At 33.8% G+C, this 14,847-nt stretch overlaps 1 protein-coding gene across 1 annotated transcript in view; it reads left to right on the forward strand.

Annotated features, from left to right (window-relative positions):
* The first annotated feature begins 1,574 nt into the window (after positions 1 to 1,574).
* LOC133203369 (protein mono-ADP-ribosyltransferase PARP4-like) overlaps positions 1,575 to 14,847 on the forward strand; it is an 88,697-nt gene continuing 75,424 nt past the window's right edge. Inside the window, exons 1-13 of the mRNA XM_061339161.1 lie at positions 1,575 to 1,579; positions 5,263 to 5,429; positions 5,709 to 5,907; positions 7,488 to 7,636; positions 7,865 to 8,005; positions 8,122 to 8,286; positions 8,550 to 8,687; positions 9,747 to 9,914; positions 10,775 to 10,923; positions 11,812 to 11,946; positions 12,158 to 12,256; positions 12,713 to 12,896; positions 13,310 to 13,451. Coding sequence (XP_061195145.1) covers positions 5,292 to 5,429; positions 5,709 to 5,907; positions 7,488 to 7,636; positions 7,865 to 8,005; positions 8,122 to 8,286; positions 8,550 to 8,687; positions 9,747 to 9,914; positions 10,775 to 10,923; positions 11,812 to 11,946; positions 12,158 to 12,256; positions 12,713 to 12,896; positions 13,310 to 13,451 — 1,807 coding nt within the window. The 5' untranslated portion in view covers positions 1,575 to 1,579; positions 5,263 to 5,291. The remainder of the gene's footprint in view (positions 1,580 to 5,262; positions 5,430 to 5,708; positions 5,908 to 7,487; positions 7,637 to 7,864; positions 8,006 to 8,121; positions 8,287 to 8,549; positions 8,688 to 9,746; positions 9,915 to 10,774; positions 10,924 to 11,811; positions 11,947 to 12,157; positions 12,257 to 12,712; positions 12,897 to 13,309; positions 13,452 to 14,847) is intronic.

Here is a 14,847-nt window from a genome sequence, read left to right on the forward strand (position 1 = left end):
CCTCGACCTTTTTAAGCAAATTTATTTTACATTTAGGGAAAACGTAAAATTAGGACTTAATTAAGTTAGTGGTCTTACCTTAATTAAAAGTCAAAATTTAATATAATATTTTTATAATTATTCATGAATATCAGCCTCTGGAGCTATATGAATGACATTCTATGGTCTGTTTAATTTTTTTGTCAGCAATGCCATCACTAATCGTCGCTAAATTTAATTAACTGTGTGACAAGTTTAGCGTTTATTGTAAATCGCTTCTCTCCCTTGTTGCGTGACGTCATAAGAGACAACGAGAAAATAGAAAATACACAATATATTGCCGTTTATGGAACATATTGTTGGCGAGATGGTGCTATGTGCGCTATTAATTGTACCAATAAATCGGGGCAGGACCTTAGTATATATTTATTTCCTAAGGACCTGAAATTGAGGAAAATATGAACATTAAAATTGAAAAGAGGTGGTTTTGAACCCAAACTACATGCGAAGCTTTCTGAGCGACATTTTTACATGAATCAGTTTACGGTTTAAAAATGACTCACGAAGTTCTTGGTTTTATATCAAAATTTATATTGTATATTAGTTTGTCAGTTTGGGTATTTATAGCCGCAATACTGTTAGGAGGGAAAGGTTTTTCGGCTTTTCGTTACTACACAAGATGGAAGAATAAATTAATTTATCTGTTCTTCCCGAGGCGCTGATATACCCATCCGACAAATCTGTGATAAACGAGATATCTGTAGAGTATAGGGAACATGGGGAATGAGAAAGGAAATACCATTTGCATGTTTTTTTGTTTTTTTGTTTGTTTTTTTGTTGTTTTTTTTTTCATTTTGTACATCAATGTTTTTCTCTTTCAGATAAATGAAAAAAAAATTGCTTAGCATGGTGAAAGAATCAATATCCAAGGGGTGGGGGGTGGAAGTGGGGGTGTTGGCGCAGACTGAATATGGGGGAGATAATTGACGAGCCAAAAAGATGCTTAATAAAGTTTGACAATCAAAAAAAAAAAAAAAAAAAAAATCCAAACTCTAAAGACCTAAAAGGGGTGGGTGGAAGTTGTCTTTCTGACTAAAAAAAAATGGATATTGAAGTGTGGGAGATTGAATGAACTATAACAAAACGAGGAGGGGGTTTGTTACCAGCCTTTCATGAAAATTTCCATTTTTAATTAACGAGGGATTCTTGTCTGCTTTCTGACTACATGAAATATTCAAAGTATATTTGCTTATATGTTTTATATATGTATTTAGATGTAAGAGATTTAAAAGATCATATTTTTCTTTCCTCATCACAATTGTACAACTTTAAATAGAAATTATAGTAACTGAGTTTGAAATCTAGCAGGGACTATATTTTTGGCGGAATGGCGGCGTATGAAAATATCTTCTTTTCTGCCTCTCAAAATAATTATTAGAACTATGAATTTAGTTATATTTTTTACACAATCAAAGACTTGGAAAATTTTTAAATGTAAGTTAAATTAATAATAAGGGACTTAAGTTTTAAAATATATCAAATAAATATGATTTTTCAAACAAACTACAATTATGTTAGCTTTTAAAAGCTTCCAATCTAAGTTCATATTTGAGCCAAAAATCCGTAAAAAGTGTTTTTTTCTCCCTTAGTAAACGGTCAAAACTTTTTGTTTTTATATCATTTTGTATCTTTATGTGACAACTTTACCATATGTTAAAATAAGAAAAATTTAAATATAGGAAGGATATAAAAATAACTAAAATATCTTAAAATTTAAAAAAAAAATAGAGAAAATTCGGATTAGCCAATATCCATTTTAGTTAAATTATTTATGTCAATTTGGTAATAGCGTCTTATAGACCCTATATGGTAATATCTCTTTATGCAAAAAGAAAAACATTTAATTTATTGAAATAGAAGTAGGCACCGCATGATTGGCAACAGTAATTTTTTTATTCTTAATGTCCAGGGAAAAGGTACTGACCTTGACCTGACCTTGCCTCTAATATAAAACGGTCAAACTTAATCTAACTGATACCATCACTTAGTGATACTGTCTTCTTGATTCTGTGAAAATTTCATTGATTTTCAAATATAAGAAATAAGTGTTCTTATGAGAAGAATCCCTCCTTTACATTACTTCTAGTAAAAGGTAAGAAAATAATTCTTTGAAAAAGTCAGGGGAGCACCCCCTCCCCAATACTTCGTGTCTGTAAAGCATTTTCATCGGATATTATACAGACTTGGTGATTTTATTTCTTGTTAGAATATATAGTAAAATATCCGTCTCAGAAATGACTTACTCATGAATGTGTTCATTTACCTCCAGTTGTCGTTTTTCTAGAATACATTCATTGTAAATTGTTTCCAAAATATATTTATTCGAACAGTTTAGGTAGGGGGTATATACTTTTTTATTAAAAAGAAAAATAAGTAACGTCAGGTGCTGTGCATTATTCTGAAATATTGAGAGCTTGGGTAAAAGGGATTAAATTGTGATCCTAATTTTAGAATAACATCTTTAATATTATCGGTTTCTGATGTTGATTGTCTCTTATATTGTCTCACAAAAACATGATTGTGTTTTAATTTTGTTCTAGTTAGCACTAGTATAATTTTACTTCGAAATCTACGTAATTGCTGATTATAAGACTACTTCTTTTGTTTATCACAGATAAAACTATTTCTTTTGAGCAACATATTTTCATTTATCAGTTTATTTTGAGCCCATTATAATTATTTCTGCATGTGGATGAATTACATGTAATGAACTTAAAACAGCAAAAGATAACCTTTGATAATTTTTATTTTTGATTTTTTTTTTAAAATTAAGTCAATATAAACTCGATATGGAAATAGATATAAACATCTTAGTATTTATATAAAATATAATTATATGTAGTATATATAGCGCGAAACGTCCCAGCGCGAAAGGTCTTTTGGGGCGAATGGTCTTGGTGCGAACCGTCAAATGGAGCGAAACGTCCTATTACCCGGTGGGTGCTCTACCAAGTGAGCTATCCAGGCTGATATCCACGGCCCAAACCATTACATAACATTACCGACCAAACTGACTTAATTCAATTTTATAATTTTCAATCAGATAAACTTGTTCCCTTTTAAACAACCTGTCATAGGCGGTTTTGTTTGGGGGGCTCAAAACGCCAGGGTACAAATTCAGGACGAGATGAAAATTCAAAAGAAGTTCCGATTGTTTTCGGAAAGCCTTGTACTTTTATATAAACAAGAAATCAATGAGGAAATATCCGTAAATAAACATTGACTAAATACATGTAACCGACAACTTGTCACACGACTTGTGTTCTAGCCTATGTAAGTATAGCAGTTTGCACGATTTTTGCAAAACCTTGTTTCTGCTGACAGTCCCTTTGACGAGTGCAAAAGTATTTTCTTCTGAAACCCCGTAAGTATAACACGGTCATGGAAACTTAATCTGTATACACCTGTAAAGCTGTATGCTTTACTTCCTTTTTCGACTGTTTACGTCGTCTTTATCATTTGCACGGGTATATGCACAAAACAATAGCACTGTTCTTTTAAAGCTATTTCGTAAGAGATGGGGAATACCCCTTCCAATTTTTGAAGAAGAAAAAAAAAACTAGGACCTTTACCAGTTTACATTTTTTTTGCGCTTTTTATATGCAGACATTTACGAGGTAAATCTTTTCACTTTTATTTATTATATGCTTGATGACAACCGTCATTGAATAATGTTTTTGTTTATTTATATTTATTTTTTTTTAATTTTAGACTCACAATCTAAGTGCTTTTGAAACACTGTACTTTTTGTAATTTGTAATACTGAAAAATAGGAATCGGTATTAACGGAACTAGCTGCAGATCTGTAGCTCACTGGTCTGAAAAAATTGGAATGGGCAACTATAAGTGAACTAGAAAGCTACAGGTCCATCCATGATTGAATAAAAAAAAAAAGGACATATAAAATGAGCACACTTGGGGAGTAATATCTCCTGATGTTTAAACTGTCACCTCAAAATATTTAATACCAAGCTTACATGTTCCTGTCAATCCCGACAAAATTTTTGGCTACTTCTAAGATAAAATGTACATTCATCTCAGCCCTAGCCCAAGCATGCCTTAGTGGGCATGAGATTGACAATAAAAATTTTGGCATATTTATAGCTGCCATTTTTGAATGGATGTATACCGTCAACAACCAAATTTTTACTGCTGTTTGTGCCAATGTAATTTTGTGGTTAACACCAACTTGTATTCAATTTAGTGAACTGACATGCTGACAAAGTAATTGCTTATGGGGATGTAAATTTGTGGAAAAGGATTAACCATAAAATCCATGAATATTGGTACTCAGGAACAATGACTGAGCAAATCAATAGTACCTTCATTGATAAGTGAATCAGATGTGTCTCAATTGAAAAAATTGGTAAAAATGAAATGACTAAGTGCTAATAAAGAGTCATTGAAAGGGGGGTTGGGGATGCTGCATCTACATTAAGTGAATAATAGTGTGTCCAAGTACCTGTAGATTTTCTCTGCAGGGATGTCTTGCTCGTTCTCTATAGTACCATGGATGGACAGTCTATTGTTGTATAGCGTCAGTAAACAGCTTGTACAATGTCACAAAATGTATGGTGGCTGAAATTTTTTGAAATATATAACCAGTGGCTGCTACATGTAAATTTTTAAATCACCAGAAATCTTCTTTATAATTACTATGCTTAATAATTACTCGTAATACTCTCAGGGTATTTTAGGGGTCATAGAAGGCCTGTATTCTGCCCCATTCCCAAGGTAAAAAGTATGTGTTTTTCCCAATTTCATAAAAGAAAATTACCAAAACACAATTGAAACAAACAAAAATGGTAAAAAGGATTCCAAAATCAGTAACTTGTATATCAGGAGTGGTGTTCAAATAAAATGTAAAAGGCATACTCCAAAAACTGATTGACTGAATGTGAATTAAGTCAATAAATTCTTTGCAAATGAAAAAAATCCCAACCTTTTATTTGAATTTATTTAGAAAATGTTAAATATGATATTTTCCCTAATTTCAACCAAGTGTCACTATTTTTCCCAAATGGAAAGACCAAGGCCCTTGATTTTAAGACCTAAGAAAAAACCCTGATACTGTAGCAATAAGATTGCATTTTAGATGCACTTTGCACAAGTCTGTCAAAAATTTATTTATTAATTATTTCTTCTAAACAATTTTGTAAGAAATTTGGTTTTAAGAAATTGTAACACTGAAAAAATGACATCAAAGTTTTGTCTTTATCACAGTTGAGGTGGGCGTGTTTACACTGATCATCATGACAACAGAGGGAGTGTTTGCTGGTTGTCAGGTAGTCCTTGACCTCAGCACCAGTGTAGGTTTCAAGAAGAAACAGGAAGTCAGGAAAACCATCACAAACAATGGTGGAATTATCTCGTACATTGTCACAAAAAAGGTAAGAAGCATATTTTTATAATTATTTAAATTAAAATTATTTTTTGCAAGGTTAAAATATCTACACTTGTAAAAGTGTTGAAGTGGTGTACAAAATTGACTGTTTTAAATGAAGCAGAAAGGTTTAAAAGTTTTTAAAATTCTCAAAAAGTACATGCATGTATTTTGCATATGGATTGGGTCATTAAGTGGCCCCATTTATAGACAACTGAGAGCCCTGATGAAGGGCCGCTATAAGCTAATAAGATTTACGCATTCTTAATGCCGACTTTTCTTACAGAGTACCCATGTTGTGCTCAATGATCCAGAGAAAGCTGATGTCAGCTACAAATGTAAAATGGCTGAGAAGTTCCGAATCCCCGTGGTGTCCCTCGATTTTATTTTTGACTGTGTTGACCAGGGGAAGCAACTCAACACTGACAATTATCTCCTAGTGGGTAAAACGAAGGCCCAGGAATTCAGCAGCGGCAAAATTATGGGTAAGGATGAGAAAAAATAAAAATAGAATCTCAACAGCTGTTTGAGACTTTCTGCAGTATAAGGAAGGTTGGTCGGCCATTGTTTGGCTTTACATCACTTTGAGAATGCTGAGTCATCATTAATTAATTGTTGGTTGAGAGCTGCAAATTTAGACCTATACATAGCATTTAATTATGAGGAAGGAATTCAAATAGGGAAGTTGTACAAAGACTGAAATGCTTTTAGAATTATATTTTTTGTGTCAGGTTCTTTCTTGTTCTAATTATTTATTCAAGAACAAGTTCATTGATGATTATGAAAGTCAATCTGTTATGACATTTTAATTGATGATTAGTGCATTGCACATTAACAACATAAGCAACATTTACATAAACTTAAACATTTTTGATACATCTGTAAAGAACTTTTAAAAAACAAAGGTTATTGATTAGATGTTTATTTTACAAAATGAATTTTAATTTCTATATCAATGAATTAATTTCAAATTGGTAAAAAAAAAAAGGATAACATCCATTTCGCAGCTAGGTTAAGGACTCCCACATATACGTCAGCCTATGCAGAGGTTTGGTAAAGTTATTATGACGTCACGTTAAAACAATACAAATGAATCTCGATGAATAAATACCATATTTTCATTTTAAAACACACTAAATACTTTCGTTTATCATAAATATTATAAAGATAAATGGATGTGCAACCTATCTTGCCATAATAGCACTTAGCGTATATAGAATGAAAGCATGAAGCTTGATCTCGCTGTACTTACTGAGATGACGTCATTTCTTAGTTTGACACGCAATTTCTCTGTACTTGAGGCGTGGATCAAGCTTTTATTGTAGCTTGTAGAAATAAAAATAAATACGAAACACGTGTAGTCAGACCAAAAGAGAGAAATATTCTGAAGTATATTAATCCACATTTTATTGTCAAATTAAATTGATAATGTGTAGACTTTATATAAAGCCGTAGGGAGCACATTTGTACAGTAACGTGCTAGAATGACATGTCCAGCCCCTCGAAAATATCAAAAGTTCAACGATATCCGCTTCACTATAAATTCTGAATTTTTAAACACGTATAGCTATTATTCCTGCTATTCTGAAAAGTGCTGGGAGCTGGTTTGCATTGTTGATTTATTCCGTAATGTAACATTATTCCAATGCGAATTACATTTTTGACTGGAGTTTATAGAAAGACGGCTAAATTTTAAACAATTCCCGAGCATGAGGAAGTTGCTCCCGGCACTTTTCGTGTTAAGGAATTTGTCTCAAAGAAAACAGAACAAATCTTATAGCCGAAAAATGCCCGTATATTGTTGAACTTTTATGACCTTTGTAGTAGTACATATATGTTCTAATTTTAAAACTGTCACGTGACAAACAGCTGATGTAAGCGATGTCGCTTTGGCTGAACTCAGCAGAGTCCCGATATATACAAGTGCAAACACCACAAATCACATTTATCAAAACTAATGCTGTTAAAAAAAATATTAGAATTGTATTCATTTTCCCTGAATATATTAAGGCGTATATTTCATGGGCGTCCTTAACCTAGCTGCGTTTTTTTTCTTTTTGAAAAGCTGGGAAATCTGGACCTAAACCTGAGGGGAAAAAGAAGAAAACGGTGTCTAGTTTTAATCCGAAGTCGGTGAGAGTTTGGCAGGAGAGGGATAAGAACATGCCCCAGTTTGATGACGGAAGTGAATTGGCCAAATTTGCCATGCTTCAGGTCGGTTATATACTATCGATCATGTCTTTGGTTAAAAAAAATTCCACTGTTGAATATTTTTATGGTACATTTAGCAAATTTTTAACAAGTACTAAACTGCAAAAAATTGAAAGATCTTTATATGTTTCTGATCATGTTTGATTGATACCAGAGAATTATTATTTTTAGACAAATTGATCAAAATTGTGAATAATCTAGGATCCTTACAGATATTTATCTGTTTTACAGAAATATGACAAGAAAACACAAATAACACAGTTCTGTGTGTTAGAGATTCATGCATCCAGAAGAGTTATTGCCCTTGACAACAAGGAACAGTCCCCTAGGTTCTGTATTTGCTCTCACCTTGGCAGTGTGCAGGAAGTACAGGTGTGTTACATATGAAATAAATGAACATATTGAATGTGACAAAATATTACATTTGAATTTGGCCAATGGGAGACTTTTGGGTACATATATAATCATGTATTTTCTTAATTTTCAAGGACAAGCCAGGTAGTGGCACTAGAGAGTTCCGTTTTGTACAGACATCGGAGGAAGCCCTGAGTGTGTTTAGTGCCCTCTATAAACAGATGACAGAGTCCCCTAATGGCATGACCATCTGTCGGAAACCCCCATGTCAGAATATAGGATCAAAGAAATTCCAAAAGGTAGAGGGAAACAGGAGATATTGATACAGTATACAATATATCTTTTAACTTTATAGATTGTTACATCATTCCTAACCATATGATCATGTCATTTTACAAAAATATGAAATACAGCTGACCTTATACATGTATGTAGTTGTGAAAATATCAAGCAAACAATTATTACTTTGAGAATGAATTTATTCAGAGTACTATTATGATTTCTAGTGTAAACTATGTGGTAAATTGAATCTTTGAATTAATTTTTCTTCCATAACATTCAGATGATGGTGGAGTATGGTATGGAGGATACAGAGTTATCTACCCCTGTGAAGGAGTTGATGCATCACATCTGGCAGGAAGCTGGGGGCGAGATAGAGGAAATCTTAAGTAGCCCACTACAGTCACTGAAACTGGACCAGGTCAGTAGGTTAGGTCACTGCTATACAGTTACTGAAACTGGACCAGGTTAGTAGGTCACTTCAGTCACTGAAACTGGACCAGGTCAGTAGGTCACTACAGTCACTGAAACTGGACCAGGTCAGTAGGTCACTACAATAAATGAAACTGGATGAGGTCAGTAGGTCACTACAGTCACTGAAACTGGACCAGGACAGTAGGTCACTACAATAAATGAAACTGGACCAGGTCAATAGGTCACTACAGTCACTGAAACTGGACCAGGTCAGTAGGTCACTACAAATGAAACTGGACTAGGTCAGTAGGTCACTACAGTCACTGAAACTGGACCAGGTCATTAGGTCACTACAATAAATGAAACTGGACCAGGTCAATAGGTCACTACAGTCACTGAAACTGGACCAGTTCAGTAGGTCACTACAATAAATGAAACTGGACCAGGTCAGTAGGTCACTACAATAAATGAATCTGGACCAGGTAATTGGTCACTTCAGCCACTGAAATGGTATCAGGACAATATGTCACAGCAGTCACTGAAAATGGAATCAGGTGAATAGTTGCTACAATATTGACACTGGACCTGGTCAATACACTCTCTGAAAATGAATAAGGTCAATAGGCCACTACAGTTGGTGAAACTGGACCAGGTCAAGAGGTCACTAAAGTTACAAGAAATGGACCAAGTAAGTGAGTCATACAGTCACCAGGAGGTTAGGTCACTATAGTCACTGGACCAGGTCAGTAGGTCACTACAGTCACTGGACCAGGTCAGTAGGTCACTACAGTCACGGGATCATGTCAGTAGGTACCATAAGTACTGAAACTGGACCACACCATTAGCTCCATACAGTCACTGAAACTGTGACAATAGATTTAGTGGTTATTTAATAGTACTCAGTTTCTGTAGTCTTGCAACAATTAGTCAAATATCACTTGACAAAGCAACAGATATTGTCATAAAGTAAATCTGACATCCCTATTTCTAATTTGAAAATGTTAGGTTAACTTTTCAAGAAATTCCACAGACCAGTTAAATGAAAAATAAATGACGTTCATTGTAGGTGGAGAAGGCGACGGCCATTTTGTCAGAGATGAAGGAACACCAATCAGATGAGAGTAAGCTACAGAGTCTGTTTACAGAATTCTACTCCACCCTCCCCCACAATCCCCAGCACAAGACAATGACCTTCACCATGTCGTGGCTGGCCAGAAAACTGGACCTTTGTCAGGTACAATTTTTAATTCAAATTTAATGCTTGTTCTTGATATGGAATTTCATTGTTCCAATATTCTGACGTGGAAGTTATCGATGATTTTATTCAATATGTAAGAAAAAGACAACCATTTACTGTAGAAATTACTTCTGGATGCATGTTGTGAATTGATATGAAACTGATTTGCAGGAAATTTTAAGTATAAAAAATTGCATGGTATTCAGTTTACTTGTATATTTTTTAAAGCTGACTTTTATGTTATTTAGGAACATTACCTATTTCATTAAATTTATAGGCCAAGATTTAATATATAGATAGTATTAGAAACTCACAATAAAACAAGCTAGACATGCAGGGATGCCTGCTAAAGTTTTTAGTCTTGCTAAAAAAGATCTTCTAGCCCGAGAAAATAACAGTGATCATGAGACTGGGACCAGGACATCATAACTTTGATCCCAAATCAATTGACTGATGAATTTTGCCCCATGGCTTGTTATCCCCTTGCACTGGGGGGGGGGGGGTATAGTTATGCAATTGTTTGTTTGTTTGTGGGTATGTAATGTCCAGTGCAAAAATGGAAGTGACGTAATTTGTATCAAGATCGATGTTGAATGCTGCCTTGATTTATGGATATGCTCTTTGCAAGGGGATGCTCCACTTTGCAGTATCCTTGTTATACCTTGCTACAGGTGCTATCAGTTGATTAAAGAGTGGCTTTTTAAAAAGTGTACATGTATTTTGAATATTGGAAATTTTAAAACATCCAGCCTGGCATTGATAAATGCAAAAGTGTTCATCTATGGCAGTGCGTCTCGGGTTGTTAGATGCACTGTTATTCACACACTGATTTAGATGAATGAATTTTTGTCTTTTAGCTGATTAAGGATGTGGTGTCAGTAAGTGAAGGCACAGACTGGTCTACGCGGGGGAACACGGAGGCCCAGTATAAAGCCCTCCGATGTCAGATATCACACGTCTCCGGGGGTCTCCCAACACCAGTCAAAAATGTCCTCAATCTGAAAGAGTAAGTACAAACCTGTGATATAAGTCAGATACAAGTATGCTGTTGAGTCTGATAAAGACAGTCAAACATGTCTTTAATACATGTATTAAAGAGTTATATTAGAGGGGCTGCATGGTTTCCTGTAACAATAACTAATTACTGGTTAGCTTTGAAAAACAAAAATATCATTCCATATATAATAAACAACATCTAATTTCCTTTGATATAAACTTTTATCCTTGAATAGTAATAAGAAAGTATCAAAAAGTAACCTAAAAAAATACCAATTACATGTACATGGATAAAGAATTTTGTGGGAATATGTTGAGTATCTAAAGCAGTTAAAAAAAAAAAAACATAATGTGCCATTACAAAGCACATTTTTAGAGTATTGGATAAATTGTGGCTGTTATATTGCATTCTGAAAATAGAGCTCAGGGATAATAATAGAACAACCAATAAAGTGAAATAATGTTTTTATAATCAAGAGCTTTCATTGAATCAACCAACAATCAACTGATTTTGGATTATAAGATTAGAACAACACTACTAGGGAATTCATATTCAGTTGCATGAGTATGAATTATCAGATCCCAGATATCAATTATACCTGATGCTCTGCATGCCTAGGAAATAATGGATATCTTAATATGAAAGTTTAAGAACTCACAGAAATTAACTTTTAAATTTAGAAAATGTATAGAATTCAGATATCACTTGTACACTGGCTTAGTGGTCTGTCCTAGCTGAACAGAATATCAAAGGAAGTTAAAACATATCATGTTCAGATTTGATAAACACAGGGGCCTAATACATAAAGATATTGTTATCCATGGTGAATAGGGGCTGATTTGTTGTACAGAAAACATCTTCATATTTCATGTACGTATTGCTTTCTCTTTATTTCAGTGAAGATAAGTTGAATGTTCAGAATGTTTACGCCGTTCATCGTCCTGGAGAAAGTGAGGTGTTCCGGTCAGATTTGGATCATAGACTTCTCTTTCATGCATCCAATGTGGAGAATTTTGTTGGAATTCTATCCAGGTAATGAATGCTAGGCATTACCTTTGATGCCAATTGATGCATTTTCATTTGTGTAATGTTGATGTATAACATCATTGTGATTGATAGACATGGGATAGAGTGAGTCTGCCTGCCATTGATAAAATCATTCTAGATCTTTATTTTGCTTTATCAACAATTTAAACTTAAAAATGAGCCCAGTTATTGACTTTCTTGAATGGATGTTTAACAGAGGTCTCTTGATGCCAAAGATCGTTGTCGATGACTACGGAGGGAAGAGAACAGACCCAGGAATGCTGGGAAATGGAATTTATTTTGCCAGTTCTGCCAGGTCTGTCTATATATAAGTAATGACAACGTCAAATTTATTTAAAAACAAGACATTTTACTTGAAATGATGTATTTAAATTAAAACCTGTGTTACCTGAAATATTGTGAACAGGTTCAGATCGCAACATTATTATATTTTAATGAGTAAAAATTGAGAAGGCTTTGTTATAGACAGACAAACATAGAATTATAGGGGGAAAAAGGGGAATTTTTAAAATTTTTCACAGTGAAAGTGTATTATTGTTCCTTTTAATTGAAAACAATGAGAACTTGGAACAGTAAAACAGTAAAAGTTATATAAATTTATCTATTTGCAGTAATGTAGTCTAATGGTTAGACAGATCAACTGCCCAACTTTTGTAAAATAATTTTTTTTTTGTACAGTATTAATAATAAAAAAGTGGATAATTATAATGTCTAATACAATTCAATATGTATGTTTTCATCCTTTGTCAAGCACAAGCATAAAATACTCAAAGCCAAGTAAAACCCGGAACACACGAATGATGCTAGTCAATCTGGTGGCACTGGGGAATACAATGGACGTCTACACGTATCAGAGGGACCTGACAGCTCCACCTAGTGGCTATGACAGTGTTCACGGAGTGGCAGCTTCTGAGGGTGTAGAATCAGACTTTAAGGTGAGTTAATTGAGGAGATCTCCATCCCAAATTAATGTACTTGAGAAGGGATAAGGATCCTGTTGTGAAGTAATTTTAGTATGTTTCTTGTAATGGAGTGATTGATGTTTCAAGGCATACACAAACAAGTGACAATGGTAATTACAATAATGGTACATGTATAACCAAGAAAAAACAGACCCCCTCCCCCCAAACAGCCTAACCCACCCTAACATACCTAGAAAACATTTTATTGAAAATAGGATGAAGAAAAATAAAATGACAACCAGATATAGCTTGATATTAGGATTGTACAAGTCAATAGTAAGATGACTTCAATATGAATATGCACACAATACTGTGAAACTCTGTGCTTGATCTCCTGAACTTTGATACTGTGTTCCCCTTGAGTACATTTGTACCTTTTATGATAGGATGATGAGTATGTAGTGTACAATACAAACCAGCAGATGTTGAGTTATTTAGTGGAGTTTACCGTGGGAGGGGAGATACCAGACGAGCTGTCGATGGAGGAGGAGATAGAAAGGGAGACAACTGACTCAGACACTGATGTTGGTTAGTTCAATCATTTGAACTATAATTGTTATACTACGTGTATATTAATATACAGAATTTTAATAAATATACTGTATGAAAATTTTAATTGTTTCTAAAGGAAAAGTAACTAGTGTATTTTGTATGTGACTGTCCTCATTCATAGAAATCTTTTGATTAGGGTGAATTCACCATGCGTCCGACACCCTCCTACCTCAACAAGTTCTAGCAATATCGCTACCGATCGAATATCATCATAATAGAGTTTAACATGTAGTATGGGATTAAAATATAAATTTTTGACTCAGATATATGCAATTTATTGAGAAAATATCACTAAAAACAGATTTTTTTTTTAAATGAGCCAGATTTCACCATGGATCAGACAGTGCTCTCCATGCATCGAACAAATGGTATTTAATCTGAGAAAATGTCATACCTTTATCTCTGCAGTGCTTTAAAATTAATGATCTGGAAATATTTTTACCTTTTATTTAAAATTAACCTTCTAGTTAAATTTGATTGACTACATCGATCCACAAATGTGGGAGATTTTAATTGCATCACCTGCTTTTAGAAAGGCTTTACAATGCGATTTATTTGTCAACTCGTACCTTTGTCTCGTGGGTTATCATACTCTGGTTTGTAAAAATAAATTGAGTCCAATTCTAGATGTCATGTATCGATAACTTGTATATTCACAGAAAATTTAGAGTTTTTATTTTCTATTTCTGCAAAAAACAATTGTCAGTTGAGTACTATATGAAAATGGAAGTGATTACCCATGCATCGGAAAGTGACCGATGCATGGTTAATTTGTGTCCGATGTACAGTGAAATGAATATACTAGTAAAGAACAACTCTGAAAAAAATTATACAAACATAGAAGTAAAATTTCTTTAAAAGTTCTGTAAATTTGTCAATCATTGACAAATTTCACCTAAGTCCAACTCGTTCCATTTAAGTAAAAGGGCAACTCTAAAAATTTGCAAAATCATAAAATTCTGGTTATCCCCCTTTGATGATGTAAAATATGACATAACTTCAAGGCCATTCTCAGGGTATTTTTATCACAACATGATGATAAAAATCGGCATCATTAAAAAGTTTAAATCTTTAGCTTCAAAACAGAAACAAGTAAAAACACGGGAATAATCAGGTTTAAAGAAAGTTTATTGCTTGAAGTTGTCTGAAGCAAGGTATGTGTCTGATGCATGGTTTACTCACCCTACATGTATTGAAGAGTATTCAAAATTTCGCACAAAAGTAAAATTTAGAATAAATAGGGCTGTTCTGAACTGCCTTAGTTCATGTTTGCTTTATTTATGTGTATAAAATTGATTTTGGCAATGATCATGAGTCACATGCATTTGAACCTGCTAGAAAACAAAGAAGCGGTAATTTGTTTGTTTTGCAG

This window comes from Saccostrea echinata, unplaced genomic scaffold (assembly GCF_033153115.1).
Source record: "Saccostrea echinata isolate AGI-Se365-2 ecotype Australia unplaced genomic scaffold, CSIRO_AGI_Sech_v1 ptg000050l, whole genome shotgun sequence".
Classification (NCBI taxonomy): Eukaryota; Metazoa; Mollusca; class Bivalvia; order Ostreida; family Ostreidae; genus Saccostrea; species Saccostrea echinata.